The 27,955-nt window shown below is 42.3% G+C and overlaps 2 protein-coding genes across 4 annotated transcripts; one reads left to right on the top strand and one right to left on the bottom strand.

Annotated features, from left to right (window-relative positions):
* The first annotated feature begins 1,571 nt into the window (after nucleotides 1-1,571).
* nectin4b (nectin cell adhesion molecule 4b) lies at nucleotides 1,572-24,188 on the top strand. Of its 3 annotated transcripts, none has more exons than XM_083928965.1 (11): nucleotides 1,572-1,954; nucleotides 5,616-5,816; nucleotides 7,186-7,353; nucleotides 11,824-12,102; nucleotides 14,260-14,377; nucleotides 15,995-16,143; nucleotides 16,447-16,609; nucleotides 16,793-16,868; nucleotides 17,221-17,280; nucleotides 19,090-19,290; nucleotides 21,029-24,188. In XM_083928965.1, exons 1-11 carry the CDS (start codon nucleotides 1,897-1,899, stop codon nucleotides 21,311-21,313), a joined length of 1,758 nt encoding a protein of 585 aa, XP_083785091.1. In that variant the 5' UTR covers nucleotides 1,572-1,896; the 3' UTR covers nucleotides 21,314-24,188. The 3 variants fall into 3 exon arrangements, with proteins under 3 accessions (XP_083785091.1, XP_083785092.1, XP_083785090.1); XM_083928966.1 differs by having other exon boundaries at nucleotides 16,444-16,609; nucleotides 21,065-24,188; XM_083928964.1 differs by having other exon boundaries at nucleotides 16,444-16,609.
* LOC310958138 (uncharacterized protein) lies at nucleotides 24,180-27,630 on the bottom strand. The gene is made up of 2 exons (XM_083928967.1): nucleotides 27,238-27,630; nucleotides 24,180-25,478 (listed from the first exon to the last, which is right to left on the bottom strand). The coding sequence occupies exons 1-2, from the start codon at nucleotides 27,521-27,523 to the stop codon at nucleotides 24,562-24,564; spliced, it is 1,203 nt and encodes a 400-aa protein (XP_083785093.1). The 5' UTR covers nucleotides 27,524-27,630; the 3' UTR covers nucleotides 24,180-24,561.
* Nucleotides 27,631-27,955: the final 325 nt, after the last annotated feature.

The following is a 27,955-nucleotide window of genomic DNA, read 5'->3' as shown; positions in this document are numbered from 1 at the left end:
GTCCTGGGTCTTCCCCGAGGCCTCCTCCCAGCTGGACGTGCCTGGAACACCTCCCTAGGGAGTTCCTTACTAGATGCCCGAACCACCTCAACTGGCCTATAGGACCTATATACATGCAATTAATGGAGAGATGTTAGAGCGAGGGGGCTGCCAGTGGATCGCCGCCCCGAGCAGCTGGGGGTCCGGTGCCTTGCTCAACAGCACCTCGGCAGTGCCCAGGAGATGAAATGGCACCTCTCCAGCCACCAGTCCAGTAACACAATAGGCATCCTCCACCACACATAGCAACATGAAGCAGCAGAGCACAAGTACAGTAACACGTCGACCACGCCACAATTCAGTGCATGTATCCATGCAAGCAAGAAACCCAGCCATGGATGGATGATGTTTGACCCAAGCAACCATGCAAAGCAGCAGTAAGCAATGAGACTTAAAGGAATGAATCTGTAACAGGCTGCTGCAGCTGCAGGTTATCAGCCCAGTCAACAGATTAAGAGCTGAAACAACAGGAGCGCCTTCCTGTCAGAGATAATCTCTCAGGTTGTTTTGGAAAAACTGGATCTTTTGGAATTTCGCACGAAATCCTGCTGCGTTCAAGTCCTCCTCGGAAATTAAAGCTTCTGTAGGCTTCTGTTGTTTGAAGAAACGTTGAAGGAATTTCATTTGTTTAGATTTCTTACAACTATAAGAAACAATAACAATAACAACGCTTACAACTGGCCAACAGATACATTTTGATTTATTTTTTTTAATGATCAAAATGTCCGCCATGTTGAAAGTCAGAGCTAACACGAATATTAAACATCTCATACTGGTAATTACAACATTTCTGGGGCATTGATTATTAGATGATATTATTATTATTATTATTATTATTATTATTATTATAATTATAATTATTATTTATGTCTTCTTCTTATCATTATTTTTATTATTAATTTATTATGATTATTATTACTATTATTGTTATTATTCATATTTTTCTTCTTCTTATTATTATTATTTTTATTATTTATGTCTTCTTCTTATCATTATTATTATTAATAATAATTTATTATGATTATTATTACTATTATTGTTATTATTATTTTTCTTCTTCTTCTTATTATTATTATTATCATTATCATCATCATTATTATTATTATTATTATTATTATTATTATTATTATTATTATTATTGTTATATACTTTTAACTGTTAACCAGTCTTTCTGCTGAAGCATCAGTGGGAGTTTGGTGTCTCAAAGTACATTTGTAAATTTGTTCTACATCATTAATTTAATTTCTCTTCTCTTTGAGCCGATTATCACTCCTTTATTTCATTGTTCATTTCTGTGAAAAGTGCCGTACAGCTGAACTGAGTTGGTGCGCAGCCGTCATTGATAAAATAAATAAATACAGTTAAATCACATGCGCCTGTTTTTTATTTCCAGTCACGATGCACGGGAGAGGACTTTCTCAACACCACGCGAACGCAGCGTCGACTGGGCGCGTCCAGATGAGGCAGTGGGCGGGGCCACGCGCAGACAGGTGTAGGGACTCGAACCTGTGCGTGACAACCCCACAGGCTTCTGTTTGGTCAGCACGCGCTTTATTTTCCCTTTCTGTCTCGGCTCAAACACCCTGTACTCTCTCATGTATGTTTGCTCTTTCTCTGCTGACTGAGGAGGACTTTGCACCCGAATTCCAAACAATGCTTTCTACTAAACACTATCCAATGAGTGGGCAGTAAGTTGGGACTTTTATGTTTAAAGCATCATGTCTGTGATCTGAAGAGGGGACTCCTGTACCTGCGGGGGGCTTCCTGTCTGAACGTGAGGCGCATATCGACAATGAAAAGAGTCTAAGAGCTCAGAAAGGAAGGGCATTCAGACCAGCTTTGGATTTGGGACTGGAGATGGAGATGGAGTGGACGGGACAGGGGCCGAAGTTTCTCGCGGTGCTTTTACTTGCTGGTGAGTTTTATGTTGCATGAATCAACATGACATTATGTAACATCCACTGTCTGGGCTGTCATTCTCTCTCTCCTGCTATTTCTAAGCTGTGATGGTCCAGAAATGACTTTGCTTTGCAGATGTGTCAGAAAAAGGTATGAATCCTTTGCACTGTTTCATAAAGTGACTCCAAAAATGAGTTGCAATTTGCTTTTTGTTGATACTAAATGTAGGGTTTAACAACAAGCTAAGCCTATTGTATTTTCCATTTCCTACAGAGGCACTCATATTCCTATTTCTATAATAGTCTTGAAAACATGGAGGCAACTGCTTCACAGGAAAATGAAAAGGGGGAAGATGCAAAGAAGTACATTGTAACTTACATTTCCTTGCTATAATTCTAACACTTTAATGTCCCTGTGAGCAAATGGAGCGGGGCTTTTTATAACAATAGAAATGTGGGCTAGAAGATGTATTAACAGTGTGGCTGTGCTCATATACTGTCTGAATCTGTCAAAAGTATGTGGACACCTAACATTGGATGCTGTTTCTCTCTAATTTTTCATGTTGGGGTGTTTTTTCCCTTCTTTTTGACTTTCGTTTCTGTAGTAAAATGAGACTTTATTGGGAATAATGTACCAATATGTAAATACCATAAGTATGTGGACACCCATGTCTAGGCCTCCGGCAGCATATGATGGTATTTTTAGACCGCAGTGTGCTTCCAACCTTGCGGCAACAGTTCAGGGAAGGCCCTCTCTTCTTTCCACAACCTGTGGACTAAAACAGGTACATCAGGAAAAAAGGTTTTCCCAGTTTGCTGTGGAAGAACCTTGACTGGCCTGCACGGAGCCCTGACCCCTGACCCCATCCAACACCTCTGTGAACTGGGAAAGTCGACCGTGAGCCAGGCCTTATCGCCCAACACTCACTCCTGTGGCTGAACGGGAGCATGTCACAGAAGAGTGGGGGCTGTTCTAGCTGCAGATTCACACCCATGGCTTTGGCGTCCCTCGTGGGTGCAATGTAAAAGTAAAACTGTTGCTGCTCGCTCACGGAGGATTTGTTGAGTCTCTGTAAATCATGAATAAGTCACAGCGTGCGGTCTAGACCTACTCTAGGTAACTTTTGTTATGATTGGCACGATGAATAAAATTGACTTGAATGGAATTAATGGGTGTCCACATACTTCTGGCCCTGCGCTGTCTCTGTTTGTCCCTGCAGGTGCGGAGAGAGAAGCAGCATGACAGAATGTGGCTCAGTCACATTCTTACTTTTGGTAGAAGTGAATCAGAACTTATTGCCCAACCTGCTTCCTCCTGCTTTTATTTTAAAGAGACTAACTCTGTTCTGTTCACGACTGCTTTTGTGTCCCACTTCAGTTGAGTTTGAACCTAAGCCGTGCTGCTCGGATTAAAAGAGCAAATGTTTTTCTTTAATCCTGCACCCACGAGTGTGATACAGTTACTGTCGTTCAGAGTGAACAGGAAAAGCTTGTATCGCAGCCCTGTGACTCAGGTGAACCCGTGTTTGTCTGAGTGGAGTGTGTGTTTAACTCTTTCTCACTCTGTTGACTCTCACTTCTGTCTTTATTTCTCTTTGCCTTCCTCTAATGTCAGTCTTACCCTATAGTGTCTACCTCTGTCTCTTCCCTTTCTTTCTCTTTATTGGCATGAATGATCCGAGTGTTCTTCTTCTGTTGCTCTTTCGCTCTCCACGCCACAATTAGGTCGCCCACACTGTAGCCCTTTGTTGGCCCAGTTTAAACGCTCTGTGTGAAGGGACCTGTTTCCCCTCCTCTCTGCGTCAACGTTTTGTCAGTGTGTCCGACCGCGTGGGATTATAACTGTGGGAGTCTCATATCGGCCGGAGTGTAAATCATTAATTGAGCTCATGAATCAGTAACCACAGCAAAACAAGTGTGTTAACCCCAGAAATCAAAGGGCAAATGTTTGGTTTTCCCTGTTTGAGTTGTAGATGCATTGCTCTCTCACACCCTAATCCCTCGTGTGTGTGTGTGTGTGTGTGTCTCTCCCACGCTTAGTTGTAGACTTTTAACCAGGTGTGATAAAAGTACAGTCAGCCTAGTTTTAGTCTTAGTCACATTAGTCGACACTGATGACAGCTTTGATAATACAACACGTCACTGATATAAGACTACATAGTCGTTGTGCTAAAGCTGCTAAACGCTGCTATTTTGGGTTATTATTGAATAATTCAAATGAATAACTTCCAGAATCTGTCCATAAGAGAAAGTTGAATTCCTGCAAACTGTTTGCTGCTTTTTCAGCTTCAAAATCCCCATTATGAAACAAGATTGTTATGCAAAATCCTTGAGCTGCAACAACCAATCAAAAAGGAGAGCCAGATCTCAGATACCTGGGGCAATGACCACATCTATACTCGATAAACACATCCTTAAAATGAGACAAATGGCACACTGCGATGTCAAGAGCCTTAGAATACAAATGAAAATGGAAAAGATCTTATACGATATTTAAATGTCTAAAATCAGAATCAGAATCTGAATCAGAAAACCTTTAATGTCCCGCAGAAGGGGAAATTATTTTGTCACAGCAGCAACAGAATATGACAAAATAAGATCAAAAATAGCAAAAATAGATAAAAAAAAATAGCAAAAAATAAGCGATAAATTTAAATTAAAAAAGGGAAGAAATAGAAATAGACATATGTACATATTCACATGATGTAGTGCAGTTGTTCTTGTCAAAATGTTGCACTTTTCATCATTTGACCATTTTTATGTAGTCGCATGATTCATGCACTATTTGGCGATGCTGGTATCTTCATGGTTGAGTGCAATTATTGTAAGCCGCTTTGCATAAGAGTGTCAGCTAAAATGAAAACAAATGATTTTTATCAATAGAAATTCAAATAGGGGTTAGGTAATCAGGAAATAACCAGACCAAGTCCGATTTTTTTTCATTTCTTAAAAAAACAACTAATCGCACATAAACTTTCATCAGTAGACTTCTGAAACATGAAAACCACGACTAACAGAATCGCACTAAAACTCACCACTGTATCACAGTAGCTCTCTCTGAATGCATCTGTCCACAAACAAGGAAGAACGTCAGCTTCTGAAGAAAGAATTAAGACACATAAAAGACTATTGTTCATGTTGTTTGCCCTGTCGCATGGCAGCATGAAGATCCTGTGTTCAAACCGTCCTCCACCTTCGTATTATTCTGTCTCTTCATTCCAGCAGACGAGCAGATTAAATGTACTGGTGACTGCCCGTAGGTGTTGATGTGTTTATCCGTCTTTGTACAAACCTGTCTGGTCTGGGATATACCTCAGCTCTCACCCAATGCATTATGGGACAACTTCAAGGCCTTTTGCGATGTTTAACAGAATATGGTGCAGAGAAAATGGATGGATGGACTGTTTTCAAGCAAATAAATTTATAAAATGTGTAAAGGAGGAAAGCTGATGATGATGATGATGTTCATAAAAAAAACCCTGCATCATACTGCATCAATGTGGAAAAAAATAATTAGGGCTGCAATTTTTTTTTTATGTAGCTTAATCGATTAATCTTTCCATCAGGGGTTCCCAAACGTTTTCAGTTCGACGCCCAAAAAAGAAATCTGGCGTCCTCTCCACATGCTTCTTACAATCCTTTAACTGTCTTTGATGAAACTTTATTTCTCTCCCACAGCGGTGTGTGTGCAGGGTGCCTTTGTGGAGCCTCCTCAGGCCGTCACCGCCCTGCGCTCCTTCTCAGAGAGCGAGACCAGGCTCCCCTGTCACTACCAGGTGGAGGAGGGGCAGAAGGTAGTGCAGGTCACCTGGTACAAGGAGCTCCCAGATGGCAGCAAGGACCAGATCATCACTGCCCACTTCATGGACGGCCACACAGGTAGACTGCAGCGAGCTTTGGGGGTTAACACTGGAGAGAGTTATCCCCAGACTGTTTGGCATGAGGTCTAGTGCGAGAACAGTTACAGGACGTGTCCTTATCAGGCTTTTGTTTCGTTATTGTACCTTAGACACTAGATACAACATCAACATCATGACCTGTGAATAATACAACGTCCACTCATGGATGGATGACTGAACGGGCCTACTGAGCACAGGCTCACAGGCTCACAAAACAATTATAAACAGATGCTAAATGACCAAAAACATAAACAAAGCAACTATAAATAAACCAAGAAGAATACAAAGTGAAACAAAATGACCATAAATACACACACCTACACACACAACAACTAAAAAAAAGATCCAAAACCACCTGAAAGAGATCTAAAATGACTAGAATTTGAAGCAGAAAAAATCACAGACATTCATGACAACTACAAAGAGGACCACATAGAAATGTAAATCACAAACGAACACAAGGAGATGCAAAATGACTTTGAGAACCTTTGCGTGTGGGTGTCTTGTTCCTACATAGAGAGCATGGGGAGCCTCTTCCATGTCTGTGCCCAGGGGCCCGTTGTCCCAGAGTCCGTCCACGTTTCTATGACTGAACCTGAAAAGACTATTGGTTTTTTGATTGAGGAGGAATTCAGAAATAAATCCGCTTTTATAAAGTTCTTGTTTGATTGCATTTGTTTCACTGAGTATCAATTATTATCATACAAATTGAATCCATTGTCATGTTCTGTTGTTAGAGGTTAGATCATTTGGCCCATAATCTCCTTATTAGACAACAAATCCCTTGTTGTTTCTCTTTATAAAGAGCCGATACTGCAGGCAGTGACTCGACTTGCCTTGCCTTCAGGGCTTGACTTGACTTAGCGTAACCTGTGACTTGACTTGACTTGCCCAGGAAAAGATGACTCGGGACTTGCATGAGACTTGGTCCAAATGTCTTGCGGTGCGTCACGCGCCTGCTGAGTAGTATGACTGTCATTGACAGGGCACTGAGAAATGCAATGACTGATAATAGTCAAAAAAACAAACGTCATTCTAGTTCATTACAACTAGGTGTAACGTTTTTCTATACAAATTATAATTGTGCCATAGCTCTGTAAGGGAACATTCTACAAACAGTGTGATTTGAATGAGATCATGCAGGAGACGGTTTAGTTTTACATCTGTGTTATTTGTCTGTAGGGTGAGTTTGTGACGTGTTGGTTTATTTTGCTAATGCCTAATCATTTATTTATATTTCTTTGAGTTAATGCTTTAACTAAGTGTAGTGTTTTGTCAGTTTGAGCTACGTTTAAAGCATGGTCAACATATTATCTGGCCTAAGCTGAAGTCTTTGTTTTGTACATCAGAGTTTGGCCGTTACTCCGGACGGGTGAGGTTCGAGAGCGGGAGCCCCACGGTGAACTCGGCCCTGCTCATCCCCAGCACAGAGGAGTCGGATGAGGGAAGCTACACCTGCCACATCTCCACCTTCCCTAACGGAAACTTTGAGAGGCATATGACACTCACCGTCTGGAGTAAGAGCCATCCTTGTCCTCTCTCGCTTTCCTTCTTCTCTCCCACACCTTCCTAATCCTATCAGAGCTGCTGGAATGATGTTTAAACCGTAATCATAGCAGAAAAAGTTATTTCAGCGAGGCCACAAACATGACAGTACATCTAAAGTTTCAGTGGGTGAAAAGCAAAAAAAGTGAATGTATTTTGTAAGTTTATTTTACATTATTCCTTGTAACGGCTTAACACCAAGTAGAAAATAGAAAATAAATGTGTTTCGGCTTACTACAACAATAGATGATTTTCTTTGGTGATACAGCATTAGCTTAGCTACCAGAACATTGGGACGCTAGTTTTGTTTAAATAATAAAATATGAACAGGTTTGGGATATGTTTCCAAGTCAAATCAGGTAAACTTTATTCACATCACCCAAACGCCTTTACACCATCTGTCAATTCTTACTCTCTCTTTCTTTATTAGGATCTCCATTAGCACCAGCATAAGCGTTGGCTATTCTTCGTGGGGTTCACACACATACAGTCACACATTTACACAACAAACAAAACAGCTCACCTCATTGATTAACAATCAAGCACGGAAGAGAAACAAGCTAGCAAGCTAACAAACAACAGAAACTGACTGACCCTTTGTTCAGGACACTGAAACTTAGTTGCAGATCGCTAACGTTAGCTCCATGGGCGGGCAGCTTGGGCTCCATGTCCGTCCATCCACTCGGGGGCTTTGCAAGTCGCACCTGCCATACCACGAGTCAGCGATCCCCCCAAGAGGCTCCGCTGCCCCGATGCCTCCTGTGTGAAGCCGGCTCAAACATGTAGGCCCATGGATGAGTCTCTCTGATGTGTTTAGTCATCTTGGTGGGCTGTTTGCGTGCTTTCTTTTTCATATCGGGTCTGCTCGTCACCCTCCGGTAGAAGCTAGAATGCAGTTTCTGAAGAGTGTAAACCTACCGCAAGTATGCGCGGGAGCACGAGCACTAGCACGAGAGGGTGGGGTGAGGCCGGATACAAAATTTGTCAATGAGGGAGAAATGGCAGATGGGCTTCCAGCTCCAACCCTGAGGCTTTCTATGTGGGAAATCCATGTTTAACAAAATGTTAATCATAGCAGAGTAGTTTTTACATACTTTGAAATGTGTCTGGGGTTTAATAAACATACATCATTTTGTGAATGACCTTAAATTATATATTTATCCATCTAGCGCTTTCACACATTTAGATCCATAAAGACCAAGAAAGACATTTGATATCTTTCACCAGTTTTCATAGTTTACACACACACAATTCAATGATGGTTCCTAAACATTGCGCAGATATAACATTTTCAAACCAATCTTTAATATTCTCTTGAACCACAGTATATGCACCTTCAATCAATTCCTCCATTTTTTGTTTTATTTAGAAAAACCCAACAGAAAGAACCCAACATTGCAATATGGAGAAACATAATGACAATACTAGGTCAATTAAGTGCAAACGTACGTAATAAAAAATATGGATCAGACACGACACCAAGCAACAATCCCACCATTTGGTCTTCATTCTGTAGAAAATGTCTCAAACTTTTCTTCAGTTACATTCAAAGTGACGGCGGCCTTTTTAAGGTGGATCACTAAGAAAACTTAATTCCAGATTCAAAGTCAGGTGCACTTTAATTGGTTTGGTTTAAACATCTAAATTAAAAACCAGATGAAACACATTATTGTTCAGTTTCTGCAGAGCTGTCATTGTCACTTGGATATCAGAATCAGGTTTATTGCCAAGTAATCTGCATTACAAGGAATTTGCCTTGATTTGACGGAACAGACATAAACATAAAAATAAACCAAAGCATATTGAACTTTTAACCATAAACATAGAAAGTATATACAGATATGTATTTACACAAGTAGAGCAGGAGCTAGTGTGCAGTTAATATTCTCCTTTGTCACTTACTGAGATAATCCATTGTGTCAGGATTTCAGTGGACCAATAATAGCAGCAGGGGATTCTCTTTAAATGGATCGAGTAAAACCTGCAGCGCTGCTATCTGATCCAAATCACTTTCTCATATTGCTGCTGGTAATGGACAGTGACAGCTCAGTCACAAACTTGTCCCAACACGCCACGCATCAGACAAACCTACAGGAATACACACACTAGTGACTGACAACCTCCAGCACTGAATTCCCTCGACTCCTTAAACCATGGGTGTCAACCTGATCCAGTAAAGGGCCGCTGTGGCTGCAGGTTTTCATTCCAACCAATCAAAAACACACCTGGTCCAACAAATCAACTGTGTGAAGGCAGTTCAGGTGATTGAATGAGTCGAGTCAGGTGTGTTTTTGCTTGGTTGGAATGAAAACCTGCAGCCACAGCGGCCCTTTACTGGATCAGTTTGACACCCCTGCTTAAACCATAAACGTTCAACCATAAAATGTTAAATCCATGAGCTTCATATCCATATGTGCAGAACCCACTTTATTAGAATTATGGTTAAGATTAGGACTTTTTCTTTTGGTCAGTTCATTGATGGATTTATTTAGATTTGTCTTTGTCATCGTTTATTAAAAGGTTAAATTGTTCCTTCATTGTGCGGGATATTTTGCCACCAATCACCGAGGGCGGTTCTGTGATGTCATGTCTTTTGTAGTTTCTGTTTATAAAGTTTGAATCCATAATAGATATTTCTGCTAATGCTAAGTACCTGTTTGGTCCTCTGCATTAATAATCCAAACACCAAACAGTGTTAACAACAGCCAGGGCTGTCATGAGCCAGGTGTGAATCACAACCGTGTCAAACCAGTTGGTGACACAGAGTAACAAAACAGAAATGTATTTATATGAAAATATTATGCGTGACGTCTGCCCAAGTGGTTTTGAAAGACTGTCTTCTTGCACTGAAGCAGTTATGATGGACATGCTGATGTTTTGGTTCATTTCCTGCATCGGGATTATGCAGTCGTGGACATTTCTCTGCATGGTTGATGGTCATGTCTGAAGCTGTCAGTCTCACTGTTGCTCTCCACCATCCGTCCTGGATTCCTCAGTAAGATCCTGGCGGTTCCTTGTTTTCTTGATTGTGGTCTTCTCCTTGTTCCAGGGCGTATTTATGCTCCTTTTTTTCATAACAATATTCTTATCTGAAACTTGTCCCTGACGCACAATGAGAGTGACGTCCTGTAACTTGACGGTAGGTAAAGTAAGGTAAAGACAAATTAGCTTTGAGCTGGCTTGAAGTATTAATTAAATCTAAACGCAGTAATTGTAAGGGATGTGAATTAAACAAGTGGTTTATCACATCATTGACAATACAAAATCTGAAAACAGTACCCAGTACATATAACACAGTATAATTATACACAGATAGAAAAAGGGTTTTTATGGTTTAAATAACAAAGTACACAATTAAAAGTTAACAAGCAAATTGGTTTACCTGTAAAGTGTACAAATGGTTGACCTTGTGTTGTTATTGCCTCCGTTTTTGTAATTATTTTATCCAAACAAATGGATCATTTAATGGATTTTCTTTTTACAATTCAAGAAAATGAACAACATATTTTATAGCATATAAAATACTCTGCTTGGAATAATAATTTGTGTCTAAAATGGTGAAATGACCTTCTTGAAAGTTTTTTAAACTTACATCTGTACACCTTCACCCTGAAATATCCTGTAAATATTCCTATGTTAACCTGCTTGACACAAGATCTTCACTGGAGTCTGTTCTCAGTGTATGTGCACCGGAGGTTTCATATGGCCCACAACTGGATGCCAAACAAATCACCCATTTCAAATGTTAGCACTCGACTCAATGGGCGTTATCAGTGGTTATCAGGCTCATAGATATGGGCTAGAAGGAGTCTGTTGTTCCTGTTGCTATTAGGCTGTTCAGGACCACTGGCCGCCACTTTGGGAGTTCCATTGTTTGTGGCATTGGTTAGGAACATTAACCCAGGAATGTTACATGGGAAAGTTAACTTACGTAGCCTATGTACATTTTAAAAAGTCAACGTTGACTCTTGGTTTCATGCAGGACACGACACCAGTTTCCCAGTGAAGGTCTTGTGTTTATTTGACCCATTTACCACCACAACCTTCCCCTTCACATGGACTTCTATGCTCTTTATCCCTTTAATACTACGTCATCTGACAGTGCTGTGATTGGACAGTTGTTCTGATATAACATTGACGCTAATAGGTGATCCAGCTCACCAATAGATGAGAACGGTCTACCGAGCTAACTAGGTAGAGTAGGGCCATACTGCCTCATATCTCTGGTAGTGTTAACAACCATTCAATCAGCTGATAGCATTCGAAGCGGGTGAACTAACTGTGATGTCACAAAATCCTCATCCTACACGTGTTAAACTCATATTTAAGCTGAATGAAACTTCCTTCTCTTCTGCAGATAGGTGTGAAAACAGCTTTCAAGTGTCAAAATCTGCACAGTGAAACTCACACTGTTCCTCCTCCTCCTCCTCTCTTTTCCCCAGTTTTACCCATCTCCTCCCTGGAGCCTGAGCTCCTGGTGGAGGGCCAGTCGTTCGGTGTGGTCGCCTCCTGTCGAGCCGTTGGGCGCCCGCCTCCTCGTCTCTCCTGGGACACCGACCTGCCGGGCCGGTCCCAGAACCGCACCAAAGAGGGCGGGTCTGTATCCAGCTACTACTCCCTGCACCCCTTGCGCGGCATGAACGGGAAAAAGCTGGACTGTCTGGTGTGGCATCCCGGTCTGGAGCAGCCACGCAGGATCTCAAACCGCTTGGTGGTTCATTGTGAGTACAGCTGGTACTGATGCTGGGATTAAGGGCCAAAACAGATTGGATTATTTATTCTAATTTTATATTTTCTCCAAGGTAGAGCTTGTCTAAACTCAGAAATAATCTTAATGGTTGTGTCAGAGGAACCAACTAGCCATCCTTTGTCTAAGTGTATCTAAATCTATGCTTCATACCAACTGTAGGCGCTATGCTGATGTCATAGTGTACTGTTTTGTAGCTGGTTTAAAATAAATCAATATACTTGAACATTTTGTACTAACAGGAAATATGCAGTACACCCACAATCAACTGACACTGGAATCTCCATGTCAATCAAACTTGAAGATTAACTACTTCCTTGAGCTGACTCACCACGTTTCAATGTTTTTTTTTGCAGCTGTGACCGACTCAAAAACTGCAGAAAATCAAAATACTCAAAATCTGCTGGGCATTTCTGTAAGATGTAGTAACATGGACTCTCCTTTGACTCTCAAAGCAGGAAAGATAGATAGTGAGTGTACAGATAAGGACAGTAATGATCATTTAGTTCAATTTAGGTGTGTCAGTAAGGAAGTCATACCAGAGAGTGGAACAGGAACACCTCAATGAAATCATTTTATTAATGAATGATAACATGAATTATTATTATTGGCTGTGCTTCTCCTGCATGCCAACATCTCTGCAGTGTAAATATTCCACTCAAGACATGGAAAAATAAAAATGAAAGTAATATAACCTCAAGCTTTTTTTGAATTTAAATGGTCATTAATTCAGCAGTGTTCCCAGTCGTGCACATCTCAGCACTGTGAGAACTCCTACTTTTGTCCCATCTCCTGTGCAAACACACTGCATGGTTTAAATCTGCTCAGGATTATCATGGAGTATGGAATAAGGACACTGCAAGCTGCATGCTGCTCACCCCTCTCCGCTGGGCAATGGGATCATGTTCGTTATCTTCTCCTGCCAATGGCTAATATCACCAGTGACATTTTCTCCTTCTGTCCCGGAGGAGATATTTGCACAGCTTAACCTTCCTGCTGGGGAAATAAATGGGTGGCAGTAGACTAAACATTAGACAATATTGGCAGGTTGCTGGGAAAGTGTATGAGTAATGCTTCGCCCTCCAGAGAAGGAACCTAGACTTCAGTTCGTTCTGTGCTCAACAACTGCTCTTTGTCCTGTGTGATTTTACACTGTCCAGAGGAGCGGACTGGAGTCAGAGTCAAATCCTTTTGCTTAACTGAATCAAATGACCTGGAAGATTAAAAGTGGTAGCCACAATAAATCTGGTCGGATTCTCTAAATGCAAAGGCAAGGTGCTTCCTTTCTTATCTCCTTTAACACGGGATACACTGGAGATAACACCATCCCACAATCCCTTTTAAAGCGACACAGTATTCGACCGTTCACAAAAATGATATACCTATCTTGCACACATTCATTTTCATTTCACTTTTGTGACTAGCCTAATCCTTTTTTTATTTCAACTCCAATTCCTTGGGCTGACTTGATATTCTCCCCAAACTCAATATTAAAAATGACTTTATAAAATAATTGTGCAGCAGTCAGCTTTTAATTATCCTGAAACCTAATGTACAGTACTTGAATCAGTCTGACAGGGGATCATATTGTCTGAGCAGAAGAAGATCAGTCTGGTGGTGCAGACCAGCAGACAGACATCACACAATACCCCAGATACAGATGTAGAAGACTCGTGTCATTTTAATTGTGACACTGAAATGACATACTGTACCAGAACACACTGGTTATTTTTTAGTAAATTTATGAAACTGACTGCTAGTGTTAAAACTGAATAAAATTTGGTGCATAACAACTCAAAACACAAAGTGTACTACTTTGACTTGACTCTGGTCCTCATAATCAAGTCTTGAGACCTATTAGTGTCGTGCAAAGCAATGACTTTCTCCTGCTTCTGTAGACATTTTGCAGACTGAGAGCATCAAATAGTGCTGGAACAACAGTAGTGATTCTGAGGCAACTTTGGATAAATATAGACAAAAGTCAGTCTCATCTGGTGTGTTCACATTTCTGTAAAAGCCCCTCTCTGCTGATAAAACTCCTAACATACAAGCTCTTATCTTTGCTCTACCGTGCAGCATATGGGTGAAAATTTTATGTCACTGCATGCTTATGTCTGTGTTTCTGTGTCAGACCCCCCGGATGCCACCATCTCCGCTGGTACAGGGGAATGGTTTGTGGGTTTGGAGAAAGCTGAGCTGGTCTGCAGCAGCGGAGGATACCCCAAACCTCAGAACATCACCTGGACATGGTACTGTCACCAGCCTGTTGCTGCTTATACATACACACGCATTAACTCTGTCTAGCTGCCAACGAGAATCCGACAATTACATGTTAATTCACCCCACTGTAATGCTATCACTGCTAAATTGCTTTTTACATGGCGCTGGAATGTGTCTGAATACATACATACTGTCAGCCACAGCTAACACGCATACACACGGACTACACGCCTGTGAACAACAAAGAAGTGTGCTTGAATCTAAAGGAGGGCGCCTTTCTCTCCTCGCTCAGTTCACAGCCGGATAAAAGCTTTGGTGTCGTGTTGCGCAATTTGAAGTTAGAAAAAGAGCGAGGGAGATATTTTCACACGAGGGAGTACGCTACACAAGGAAGAGCTGGAGACACATGCTAAGCACTTAATCATAGTGCCATGCTTTAAATATCACTCTAATGCCTGGTAAAACACAGGGTCTGTACTTAAATTAAAGGCACTGTACCAGCCATTACAGCTACGACTGAACACACAATGCTCAAATGTTGTGTGCTGAGGGAAAAATATTTCAGCCATGAGGCAATATGAAATATTAAGATTATTCTGGATTAAAGCTTTTCAACCCTGCAGACCTTTCGGCGCGTTCATCAGTACAAATTCATGCCTTGTTCAAACCCAGAGAAACTAGTTTACAAATTAGATGAGACGATTAATACCACTCTCATGCTTTGAAGTAGTGAATTTGAAGCTACAGCCTGCATAGCTCAGGAAAAAGGGGGAAACAGGGGGAAACAGGGGGAAACAGCTAGCCTGGCGCTGCCCAAAAGCAACAAAGTGCGCCTTTCTGCATCTTGTTGCATTGATATTGTGTTAATTCGCCCACAAAGATTCAATCAGCAACGTTTGTTAGTCAACAATAAACTACTTTTTGGGCGCTAAAGGTGCATTGCTCAACTCATCTGTATCATTTTCAACCATCTCCTCTGTGTCAGATACAATCTCCACCTGTGACTCTATTCTAAAGGGCTGGTTAGAGAAGCTAGGTGGGGTTTTGAGAAAAGAAATCTGAGCTGGCTCCAGTTTGAGGGGGTAAAGCAGCAGTTAAATAGCTGCAGCAGCACAGTGAAACCAAGGCAACATGACCCCTCTCAGTGGACCTGATCAGAAACTGGCTCTCCATTATGTGGCTTGTGATGTCTTCAGCTGCACAGTGTGGGACTTGCTGGACTTGCTTAAATCCCCCAAACCTAGTATTTATTTGGTCTATTCAGATCAATGGGCGTCAGTTGTAAGCCCAGCAGGTTTTGGTTCAGGTGCAAGTGAATTGGTGGTTACACTCTGTGGTGAACCTGATCCTGTGTAGTGTTTATTTAAGCTGAAACACTTCTGTGATGCAAGCCAGTTGCTGCACTTCATGCTGCTATCTTAGATCAGATGTCAAGAGATAATTGTGTGTTTCCTCCTCTGACACTTCAACAGAAGTAGTTTGAACTGGAATGGAGGCTTGCACTCTGCTCACTTTAGTCACCAAAGTGAGTCACTGTCATTGTTTGGAGCAGTGAGTCACAGGTTTCTGTATGGTTTATTGATGGGTTCATATCTGTGACACATCACTGTCAAGTAATGGTGACATTTCCCTCTGATTATCCGCAGGAAAGGAGGAGCTTTGCCAGATGGGACGTCTGTGGTTGGAGGAAAACTTGTTTTTGGGCGGGCGCTCCGCTTGAATGACAGCGGGGTCTATGAGTGTGTGGTCAAGAACGATGTGGGAGTAGGAAAATCAGATTATATGCTGACAGTAGGTAAGTGCTTTTCAGTTTTGGATTAAAATGAGAAAGCGCCCTGCTACTGTATGCTTAGTTGGTATTGTAGAAGGAGGAAACGAGAGGAAGGATACTTGCAACCATGAGACAAAATACTGAACCATTTGACTTGATTTGGAGTAATTGTGCACATTTACTGCCCCCTTGTGATAATTAGTCTGCATCAACAGATGCTATTTTAGTCATTGGGCCCAAAAGTGCTGCATGACACATGTGGCTGTAGTTCTGTTGCTGTGTGAGAGAGATGTATCAGATGTCTTCCTGTCCTTGTCTTTATAGCAGAATCTCAGCGCAAGGACGAATTCTCCATGGACAACATGTTGCTGATCATTATTGGTGCTTCGGCCGCAGCTTTGGTCCTGGTCCTGGTCATGATCGTGCTGCTGGTCAACCGCCACCATCGACACAAAAACAAAAAGCTTGCGAGGGAGCTCAGCGAAAAAACGTACGCCGATTCTGATTTTCTTGAGAAAGTCTTATCCAGAAACTAGAAAAGACCCCCAACCTTATTACCAATAACCTATAATCGTATTCCCTATTCCCCTGCTAAACTGCTATGTGAACTGTTTACGCACTGACCAATTTTCTGGAACTTAAATCCTCCAAATGTGCGTCTTTTTTTTCTCAGGGAGGAAATTCAAAGCTTCTCCAGACAAGCCTCCTTCAGGAGACTGAACTCTGTCAGCACAGACCCCAGAGTGCAGGTACACACACACACACACACACACACACACACACACACACACACACACACACACACACACACACACACACACACACACAATCTCCTGGTGATAACAATAACCTGCAGGGTTCAGAGAAACCAGGTCGACAAACCCGTCCTGCCCAAGCGTAGTCAGGGTGGAGCTGCTAGCAACACATCAGCCATGTGTGCTGACTATGGAGGCCGATGATTACAGGCTGCTGCAGCTTCAAACAAATAACATGCAGCGTTTATAGACACTTATTATTAAAATCTCATTCTGGGTGAGATTTTATTTATCTTTTGTGTTGATGTTCGCTAACTTTCTTTCACTTTCTGTATTTATTTCCCAGCCTGAAGATTACGCTCTGCTCAGAGTAGACAGCCGATTGAAAGACAGCCAAACGTCTCTGGTGAGTTAAGAGAGTTTGATTCATTTAATTACAAGAAAGGAACACAAGTGCTCTGAAGCTACAGTACCAAGACTATGACCATTCAGGTGATCCAGATTCACAGTATTCACAGGGATTTGACCAATGATAAGAGAAAAACAGCCAAAATATGAAGAACTAATGAATAAGAGTTCATTGTTGATGTGATTTGTGTACAAAATCAAATTTTGGACAAAACTTAACTTATTCATTTGTAGATTAGAGCAACATGCAGTTAACGGTCTTAACAATGTCATTTTAATCAAACTCAACTTGCCTTTTTTCTTTCCTTTACATTGTTACCAGATGAGCTTCATGGCACAAAAGTTTGGAAACCACTGGATTAGTAAAAGTTTAGATTAGATTAGTCGATAAACTACAAATTAATCAACAATCATTCTAGTAATTCTCTAATTGTTTAAGTCGTTAATCAAGCAAACGTAAAAAAAGACAAGACATGTTATATATAACTGAAAATTGATGAATTCAAAAGTATCATTCAGTAGTCTGGATCTCAATGGTGACATTAACTTCCATTAAAAATGGATTTTGTTTAGGGGCTTTTCGACCCCAACAGTAAGAAACATGTGAGGTAAATGCATTTTAAAAGAAAATGGTCAAATTTATACCAAAAATGCAAAAAGTAGCATCAGTCAGCAGCTTCCTGTTTTCACCAGGTTTCTTTCCTCTGTTATAACACAAAGTGACTTAAAGCTGCAGGATTTAAAAAGCAAAAAACAACAAACAAAAAGTACCCGAACCAAGAGGAAACTCCAAGGCCCTATCCTCTTGATAATTAAAATACATATATTGTAATGAAATAGAAGAAGAAGAATTACTTTATTTATTCCGCAACGGGGAAATTGAATTTTTTCACTCTTATTATTAATCATGTTACACACACACAGGCCCGAAACACACACACAAACACACATGCACAGACAGGACCTATATACATGCAATTAAGGAGAGATGTTAGAGCTGCCAGTGACCGGCGCCCTGAGCAGTTGGGGGTTTGGTGCCTTGCTCAACAGCACCTCGGCAGTGTCCAGGAGATGAACTGGCACCTCTCCAGCCACCAGTCCACGCTCCATACATGGTCCGCGCCAGGACTTGAACCAGTGACCCTATGGTTACCAGCCAAGTCACCTACGGATTGAGCTACTGCCGCCCAATGGTTGTGGTAGAAAAAAAAAAAAACAAAAAAAAAAACTTAAGGGAGTAAAGAAACATTTTGTGTTTTTGACAAAACTTCTTTCCTGACTCCCTGACTAAGGCTTGACCCTGAAACACGTCAGAGGTTTTTTTTAGGTCTAACATGACGTCCCCATTAAATGCACTTTAATTATCCAGATGAGAGTGCCTTGGCCTTTTCTCTTGGCTCAGGTAAATGCATCCTGATCCAAAGAGCACCTCAAACTAACTCACTTGGAGTCCAGGAGGCGCTCCTTCTAAAAAAATAATTTGAAGTAGAGTGAGACCTCTTCCTGCGGCTCTCCGTCTCATCTCTGTCCTGAGCCAATAGGGACACACTTTCTCTCTGAAATGACCTGTGATCGGCCAAAGTCTCTCGTCACCGGCTAGATTTTCTGAAAACAGCCGAGAGGAGGTGCAGAAGTTATTTTCTCAGGACACATGAATTACAATATGATGTTTTTGTTTTGTTGCCAGGTTTAATACTACATTATATTAAATCACATGATTGAAAAGCAACTAATAAAGAATTGTAGTTCCTCAGTAAGCATGTTGTTACAGTGTCGTGTCTGTTTGGGTCGCCCTCCCCACCTGCAGGAACGACCTGTGTACAACGGCAGCCAGTCCACTCTGGGCGGGAAGTGGGGGCCTCCAGGTGGGGTGGAAGTGGACGAACTGGGACGTCCCGTTGTCTGGCAGAACGGCAGAGAGAGCCTGAGAGTAGCAGAGATGGATGGAGAGAAGGAGGAACGCAGAAGGAGGGTGGAGTCATACTTGAAGAACAGCAACATGTCACTGGTATGCGTCAGCGTCTGAGAGGTTACGTAGAAATGCATTTAGTTTCGTCTGTAATGTGTCATACGCTTTTGTCTTTTATTTACTGCTGAATCTGCATCATCACTGTCTGACACTGTCATGGAGACAGAGCGAGGGACTACAAACACAATTTGGGAACAAATATTCAAACATCCTCTTTATTCTATCAGCCTCTGTGAATTGTTGCATTATAAACAAATCATTTGTCCGGGCAGCTCTGACTCTTTGAAATGATCACGATACCCTTTTGAAAGTCTTGTCTGAAATGATAACACATAAAGCAAATTTCCAGTGTGATTTAAACATTTTTGCTTTACAACATTCAAGTGAATTTTTTCCACCCAAATTTCTGAAAATGAATAAAAAATGAAAGGCTAGAATAGCAGGGTTGTGACAGTGATGAGTCCCTTTAGAACAGGGATGTCAAAGTCAAATACATCAGAGGGCCAAAAAACAAATTTGCTACGAGCCGAGGGCCGGACAGGTTCAATGTTTATTAAAACATATTTAAATGATGCATACAACCTGTTGAACCAAGACCTAACACAGTGTATGTATTTTATTTAATAATTAAATGAATAATCCAATATTTTGAAAGTTGACATCCGTCCCGAAAGCCCACTTGCGGTGCTGCAGTGAGTTCGCGGGCTACCGTTGCATTGTGGGTAATGTAGTTTGGGTGCGTGAAAAACACCAGCAGGCTGCTGTGGCGTGCGGGCCGGTTCTAATACTAATCAAATATCATCCCGGGGGCCGAGATCATTCATTCACAGGCCGGATCTGGCCCACGGGCCTTGACTTTGACATCCATGCTTTAGAATAACCATTATAAACATTCTCAGGTTTAACCAATCACCTTCCAGATTACACAGCTAAGTTAATTGGCCTCCACCTCACATCAACTGTGTTTTTGATTACTTCAGAATAAAATCAGCTGTTCTTGAGGATTCCTCTCTAGTAGAGCATGGTAACACAAAGAATTCACCATGGTTGCAAAGATGCTTTCAAAAGAGCTCAGGGATAAAGTTGTGGATAGGCACAAGTTAGGAGAAGGATCTAAAAAGATTTCAGAGGCTTTAACTCTCCCGCTGAGGACCTTTCAGAGTATTAAAAAACGTTTAACAAGGAGGACTGGCACATGGCTGTTCAGCCCACATCAATATTTCAGCAACAACATGAAAAAATATTATTTTTCTCAGATGGTCAAATCTTCATCTGCTGTTAAGAAGGTGAAATAAAAAGTCCCAGACCCACAGCTGTACATAACATGCTTTGGCGTTGTCAAGGTAACGTCATATGTCGCCGCAAAGTTCTGTCCCATTCCCCTTTAGACCATTTTGAGCCCTTGCAGCCTCTTGCACTCACCTTCAAGCTGATGTCAGTAAAGTGTGCGAGGGTTCAGAGGTTAGGATTTAGGGGGGGGGACATTGAGATGTGGCCATGCTCCGTGACGGGTTTAACACAGTGTGCGGTTTTTATAGCTGTCTTTTTTATTTTTTAGCCTGGATACATTAATTTCCACTTCCACCAAACAAACACAAACATCTAATATCTCAGAGGATTGGTAATGCAAAGTTAGGGATTGTCTTAAATTATTTCCAAATAAGGACTTTAGGACTGTCCAAATATAAGGAGGTGTAAAATGGGTCTATACCCAGCACTAATGTTAGCTATTTTCTATCAGAGAAAATGTAATGTGTCTCTATGCTGTTTATACCAGGACTCAGGTCTACCCTCTTCCCTGGTTCCCCTGAAGGCCCCACAGGACGAAGGCGTCGGCCCCAGAGAACCAGACCTGGGCCACCTCAAAGAGGGAGACTCCCCACACAGAGAGGACTGGCCTCCCGCCCCGTCGGTAGCAGAGGAACACGAGGACGATGAGGACAGCAGCCCCTACCAGATCTCTGAGGCACTCACCAACCACTTCTACTACAGCAACGGGATCCTCCGGCCCAGGCCACACTCCAACGCCATTCTGCTGCACCCCAGAGGACAGATCATCTAGACCACAGACTCTCATCCAAAACACAAGAGGAGAGAGGAGAGAGGAGAGAGGAGAGAGGAGAGAGAAGAGAGAGGAAAGAGCCTGCCTGCAGCCCTGCAGCCAAAATGACCTTATTCTTTTGGGATGTTTGTTTTGTACACATTGACTGCAACGGGTAATTAGCCCCAAGAATGATCCAAACTTTGATTACTTTTTTTGCCACTGGCTCGTGAGTTTTTGACCTTTTATCCTTTTTTTTAAAGATTGTTTTCTGGGCATTTTACGCCTTTATTTGATAGTAATAGTGGAGAGACAGGGAAAAGAGAATGGGGGAAGGACACACAAAAAACTGTCCAGCCAGTCAGGAATCAAACCAGGGACTCGCGGCTCAGGACATTTGTGCCCAAACCACTTGACTTGATGTTTTTTTTTACCTTTTTAAATACATTTTGGCGCATTTATATCTTTATTAGACGGCTGACAGTGAAGAGACAACAGGAAATGAAGGTAGAGAGAGAGATGGTGAGTGTCATGCAGCAAAAGCCACGACGTACCATTGTGGTTCATGGCCACCAGGGGACTCTATTATTGGATTTGCCTTTCACAAACCAAGATGGCACATAAATTCATTCATCTTCAACCGCTTATCCCGAGGTCGGGGTCGCGAGGGGGCTGGAGCCGATCCCAGCTGACATCGGGTGTGAGGCAGGGTACACCCTGGACAGGACACCAGTCTATCACAGGGCACATATAGACGAACAGAGACAGACAACCATTCACACCTACGGGCAATTTCAGAGTCATCAATGAACCTAACACGTGCACGTCTTTGGACTGTGGGAGGAAACCGGAGAACCCGGAGGAAACCCATGCAGACACAGGGAGAACATGCAAACTCCACACAGAACGGCCCAGGCCGGGATGCGAACCTGGAACCTTCTCGCTGTGCGGTGACAGTGCTAACCACTACACCACCGTGCAGCACATGGTACATAGATGAAAAATCTTTCTCTCCTTGAATGTTCAAGGAATAATGTCTCCTGTTACACAATGTTTACTGTATTATCTGCAGCGCTAAAATCTCACAACCACTGCTTTCGGTGACTTACACATATTTGACTTCACAAAAGAAGAGCCCGATGAATCCTGACCGCCAACTGAAGGTGCTTTGTTTACATCAAAAACATTCAGGGAGGAACATGTGGACTCAGACCATGACTGCCAGGCCAAGTCGAGAGTTAACTGTACTCAAAGCTTTAATACTTTCATCTCAAATGCACCTGTGGATAAGACGCTAGTGTGTGCATTTGTGTATGGACGTATAATATACTATATACTGTATATAAGGAAGAGCTTTAAGGAGATGCTGTACGTTTATGATCATGACAGCCACCTGCAACTACAAAAAGGTTAAAAAGGCTGATGACCTGAAGGCAAACTAAGTTAACTGGTGGATGTTCATGGATACATGCAGCAAACTGGTTTCCGTGACCAGTTCAGAACCATACACCAGTGCACAGCGATAAACAGACCGGATGACACATGCAGAAGATGAACTGTAAAGCTATGTTGTGTATATATTGTTGTGTAAATTGTTTTATATCCATTCAGTGTTTTTCTATGAAACTGAAAAACGGACATGTACGTGTTAAAATGTTTATTCATAAAAGTACAGCATATGAGTCATAACCTTTATTATAACTTGGACAGAAGGTTCTTTCACCTCATACGTGAGGATAAAAGGGCATCGTTGATCACAGCTGCTGCAGTAACGTAAGCATTTGTATTAGACTTGTATTTTTGTCCTGGCTGAAATAATCGTGATTGTGGATGTGTAGGGGAAAAAAGTGGTTATCCACAGGGTGGCTGGCCTCACTCTGTGATGGGGGTCTGTCATCGAGAATCTCTAAACCACTGATTCAAACCTGGGAGTCCCGACCCCCACTAGGGGTCGCCAAAGATTCACAGAGTTTGCGAGGCCTTGATTTAAACGGGTGTGACAAAACTTTAAAAAAAATACACAATTGGCCTTTATCTCAGTATTTAATTCATTTTTGTGTTATTGAGCGATTTTGGATTATTTTTTAAGACAAACACAAGTGTCACGTTATATTCAGAGCCTTCCAAGCACCCAACAGAAGAGCTAATAGAAGAGTAGCCAAACGTCAGGGAGAATTTATAAAAAAAGAAGAAATTATTATATATATTTATTATATATTAAAAATATAAACATAATACAGAGAACTGTATTCAAAGTTTCTTTAAACCTAATCTCTGATGGAATATTCACAGGAAATAACCTGCACTATAATATCACGTGTTTTACACAAACATCCTGCAGTTATTGGATTCACTTATGGGGTTAAGTGATTTTAATTTGAAAATGTACCTTTTGTTCTGTACTGTTATTGTTATGCATTGAATATAGTAGGAAATATCCATGAAACAAGTTAAGTAGTAAGGGGTTGTCAAGTTACTCAGTGATTGAAAAGGGTAAGGAGGTTGGGAACCACTGTCTTCGCATAATTTCAGAGAATTTCTCTTTTAGATCTTTTCATCTACGTGCAGATCTGGGCCGCTCTACCCACTCAATTTTCACTGAGCCTGAAATTGGACATTGGCTGGGAAATGGTAATGGTAAGAGAAAACCCAGGGTCTAAGGCAGGGGTGCCCAATTCAGGTCCTGGAGGGGCACTGTCCTGCATGTTTTAGGTTTCTCTCTGCACCAACACACCTGACTCTAATCATGTGCTCGTTATCAAACAGCTGATGCTTGTGACAGGTTTGAAAATCATTAGACTCAGGTGTGTTAAAGCAGGAAGAAACCTAAAACATGCAGGACAGCGGCCCTCCAGGACCGGAATTGGGCACCCCTGGTCTAAGGTCAACAGACGGAGAGGAAGGTTTGCTCTGGTTTGCTTTTGAAACTTGTGTCCTTGTGTATAACCTGTAGACGTCCATATTCAGCTATGTCACCGGGACTGAATGTCCCTACACTTGACTATTTTTATTTTTTAAATATAAATCTCTTTACCGGCTGGGTTACCAAACAGTACATAAGTACCAAAATGTGTTCTTACAATCCAAGCTATGTCAAAGTTATACTCTAGCCAGAAAAAGGAAGAAGTGCACAGTCAAAATCAGTCCGCTACATTACTTTTTAGTAATATTAAAATAGACAATAATACTAAAAAGACAATTTGTTAGTGAATCAAGACAAAAATGCCACAGATATTTCCAGCTTTTCTCACTCTCCAAGCTGCACTGGATCAAACTGCATTTTGGGATAGAGGCTCTTTGTGAATCCTCTGGTGAGTGCGAAGGTTACTCCTCTGAGAGAAACACTTGCCGCATGTGTCGCATGTGTACGGTTTCTCTCCTGTGTGAATTCGCTGGTGAATCTCCAGATGGCTGACGCGGTCGAAGCTCTTGCCGCAGAACGGGCAGATGAACCATTTCTCCTTAATGCGGCGGCTCGCTATCGTTTTATGCAACTCCGGGTCGTTTAAAAGAAAGAATCTGCTGTCTGGGTTAAAAGCTGGCGGGTTTTTATTTTGCGGTTGTTTCTCTGAGAGGAATCTGATGGTCACTCTTCTCTCGGGGTGATTTATTGCTTCTAAAGGCTGACTTGGCTGAGCTTGACTGAAAGTCGCAGGAGCCCTTAATTTACTTGCTGCCCCTTGTCCATTATCCCTCATTTGCCTGTCAGAGTACGCCGTCTCTGCTGAATTGTCAAAAATGTCCAAAGCATTCTGAATGAGCAGGATTTCGGAGTCCAGATTTTGTGACAGTTGCTTCGGTTCAAAAAAGCAGTCAGAGTCATCAGCAGTGTCGCTGTCTCCCACCGACACTGACGACCACTGCTGGCTCTCTTGTTCTTCCATAGCCTCAGCAGGTTGGAGGTTCGGTTCCACCTCATGGTGACCCGCTCCGTCGTTAACGCTGTGATCAGAGTCCACCATCTGCTCCACGATCTGGACGTCGTCCTCGTCCTCATCCTCTAGCTTGACTATGAGGCCTTCATCGTCATCTCTGCCGTCACTTTCACAGACGTCAGACTTGAGCGGCTCACATTGATTTTCTTCTGTCTGTGATGGCGGTGGCGTTCTGTGATTCGCTGAGGTGTCCGCCTTCTCTCTGACACTCTGGTCAGAAGACATTGTCTGGACTGAATCTATAATCGGTCCTGAAACGACAGAGCAGGTGCAGTTTTTACATGCATCGAGAAGCAGTTGTTAGTGTTTTAATAAAGGTGTAACAATCATCTATTTTACAGGCAAGCCTTGAAAGCCTTCCAGGCAACTAGAACAAGTTAAGCCTGAGTGTACTGAGACATGTGCCAAACACAGGAAACCTGCACTTTAAGCCGTGGAGGAGGGTAGACTCTCACTTACACACACTGAAATACACCTAAAAGAAATAGTAGCAAAACAGTGCTGCAACTAGCATTGAGTTTCACTACAGCTTAGTATCAAATATGTTATATATATAAATATGTCATATATTTCCAATGAATCGATGACCCATTTAGTCTCAAAAGTTCAGAAAACGGCGTTAAATAATATTCTTGACTCGTTGCTTTTTTGTCCAACAGTTCAAAAGCCAAAGCTAATTTACAAAGTTAAAATAAAATAGAGAGAGACCGCAAATCCTCACATCTCTTTTTTAAGCATAAATAACAAAATGTTTTCTAAATTGTTGTTGAACAATTCCTTAAATGTTCAATTAGATGCAATCAGGAAGTAACCTCCAAGTTTGACTTAAAAGGTCAATAATGATCTTTTCAAATTGAAATATGCGTTGACCTTAATGTCTTTATAAAATATTTGCACAGGTTTAAAAAAGATCATTTGGTTGGTCTAGTGTAGAGGCGGCTACTTTGACGGTTGAGTCATTTTCAAGCCAAAACACCAATCGTTCTTGGATCTTAGCCTGTAAAACATGTGGATGTGCTGCTTTTCTTTGCCACGTGTAAAAGTTAAGTGAATATCTTTGGGTGTTCGACTGTTGGTCAGATAAAACAAGCCATTTGAAGGTGTCATCCTGGGCTCGATCTACCGGTCAATCTTCGTTCCTACCCTCACCTATGGTCATGAAAGCTGGGTCATGGCCGAAAGAACGACGTTGCGGGTACAAGCGGCCGAAATGCGTTTTCTCAGGAGGGTGGCTGGAGTCTCCCTCAGAGAGAGGGGGAGAAGTTCAGCATCCGTGAGGAACTCGGAGTAGAGCCGCTGCTCCTTTGCGTAGAAAGGAGCCAGTTGAGGTGGTTCAGGATCATCTGGTAAGGATGAACCCTGGGCGCCTCCCTAGGGAGGTGTTCCAGGCAAGTCCAGCTGGGAGGAGGCCTCGGGGAAGACCCAGGACTAGGTGGAGAGATTATATCTCCACACTGGCCTGGGAACGCCTCGGGATCCCCCAGTTAGAGCTGGTTAATGTGGCCCGGGAAAGGGAAGTTTGGGGTCCCCTGCTAAAGTTGCTGCCCCCGCGACCCGACCCCAGATAAGCGGATGAAGATGAGATGAGATCCTGGGCTCTGGGAAACTGTGACTGACTTTTTTTCACTATTTTCTGACATGTTTTGACCACACTGATAATGTATCTATCGAGAAAAGAAGGGCAGGTGAACTGGGAATGAAAATAATTGTTGGTTGCAGCCCTAGTCGAATAGTTTACAGTAAATATAAAATAATAATAAATATATGGCTCGCAGGCCTCTGAATAAAATAGAAACGTGGCAGACATTATATTAAGATACATGATAACAATGGTAGATTTATCTTGAGTATTGTTTCAGCTCTAGAATAAAGTCACATTATGTTTATTGTACACCCATGTACACATGACGGTGGTGTTGTACCTGCTCTGATTAAGTGTGTGTGTGTGTGTGTGTGTGTGTGTGTGTGTGTGTGTGTGTGTGTGTGTGTCTCGTCAGTGGTCGTCCTTACCGTCACCGGTGGGCGGCAGCAGCTTGTTCTGCTGCTCTCTCTTGGAGGAAGATGATGATGAAGGCAGATTTGTAGTCTGAGCCTGAGACAGCACCGTCAACCGCTCGTTTTCCATCGACATCAACTTTCTGTTCAGGGTCTCAATCTCGCTCTCTCTCCGGCGGAGCTCCAGCTGTACGAGGGCGAAGCCGTCCTCCCACAGTTTGCTGATTTCCACCACGGCAGCTTTAGCTAGCATCTCCATGATGGAGGTTAACTTGCTCTGGAAAGCCACACAGTTGGCCATGTTGCCCCGAAACAGCAGCTCCGCGCACCGTAGCGACCTGACGGGACCGTTCGTCTGGCTCTCTATGTGCGACAAATCACACCACAGTGACTGTTTCGTCCGTGGTAGTTTACATGACGCTTGTGTTTGAGGGGAAAAACATGGAAGAGTGATACAATAGTAACAGGAAACACTGGTGGTCACGTGACGGGGGATGTACGGGGCTGCGGGTAGGACAAACTTAATCAGAAGGAATAAGCCTGCGAATGTTTCTCATTTGTCCAGGTCGTCGTTATCCTCAAAGCAATTTCAGTCAAAAGCAACTGGACGCTGGTTATTTGTCTAGGAAGACGTTTCACCTCTCATCCAAGAGGCTTCATCAGTTCATGTACGCATCTAACCAGACTGGGACTGGTCCAGGACCAGGACTAGGACCAGGTCCAGGACCAGGAC

Source organism: Echiichthys vipera, assembly GCF_963691815.1.
Source record: "Echiichthys vipera genome assembly, chromosome: 15".
NCBI lineage: Eukaryota > Metazoa > Chordata > Actinopteri > Perciformes > Trachinidae > Echiichthys > Echiichthys vipera.
This window is presented reverse-complemented; position numbering and strand designations above follow the sequence as displayed.

Excerpts from the sequence above, each read along its gene's own strand:
- nectin4b (XM_083928964.1), top strand. The coding sequence starts at position 1,897 with ATGGAGATGGAGTGGACGGGACAGGGGCCGAAGTTTCTCGCGGTGCTT. Across the intron at positions 1,955-5,615 it reads CGCGGTGCTTTTACTTGCTG|CGGTGTGTGTGCAGGGTGCC; the intron begins GTGAGTTTTATG and ends TCTCTCCCACAG. Across the intron at positions 16,610-16,792 it reads AGGGAGCTCAGCGAAAAAAC|GGAGGAAATTCAAAGCTTCT; the intron begins GTACGCCGATTC and ends TTTTTTTCTCAG.
- LOC310958138 (XM_083928967.1), bottom strand. The coding sequence starts at position 27,523 with ATGGCCAACTGTGTGGCTTTCCAGAGCAAGTTAACCTCCATCATGGAG. Across the intron at positions 25,479-27,237 it reads GCTGCCGCCCACCGGTGACG|GACCGATTATAGATTCAGTC; the intron begins GTAAGGACGACC and ends CTGTCGTTTCAG.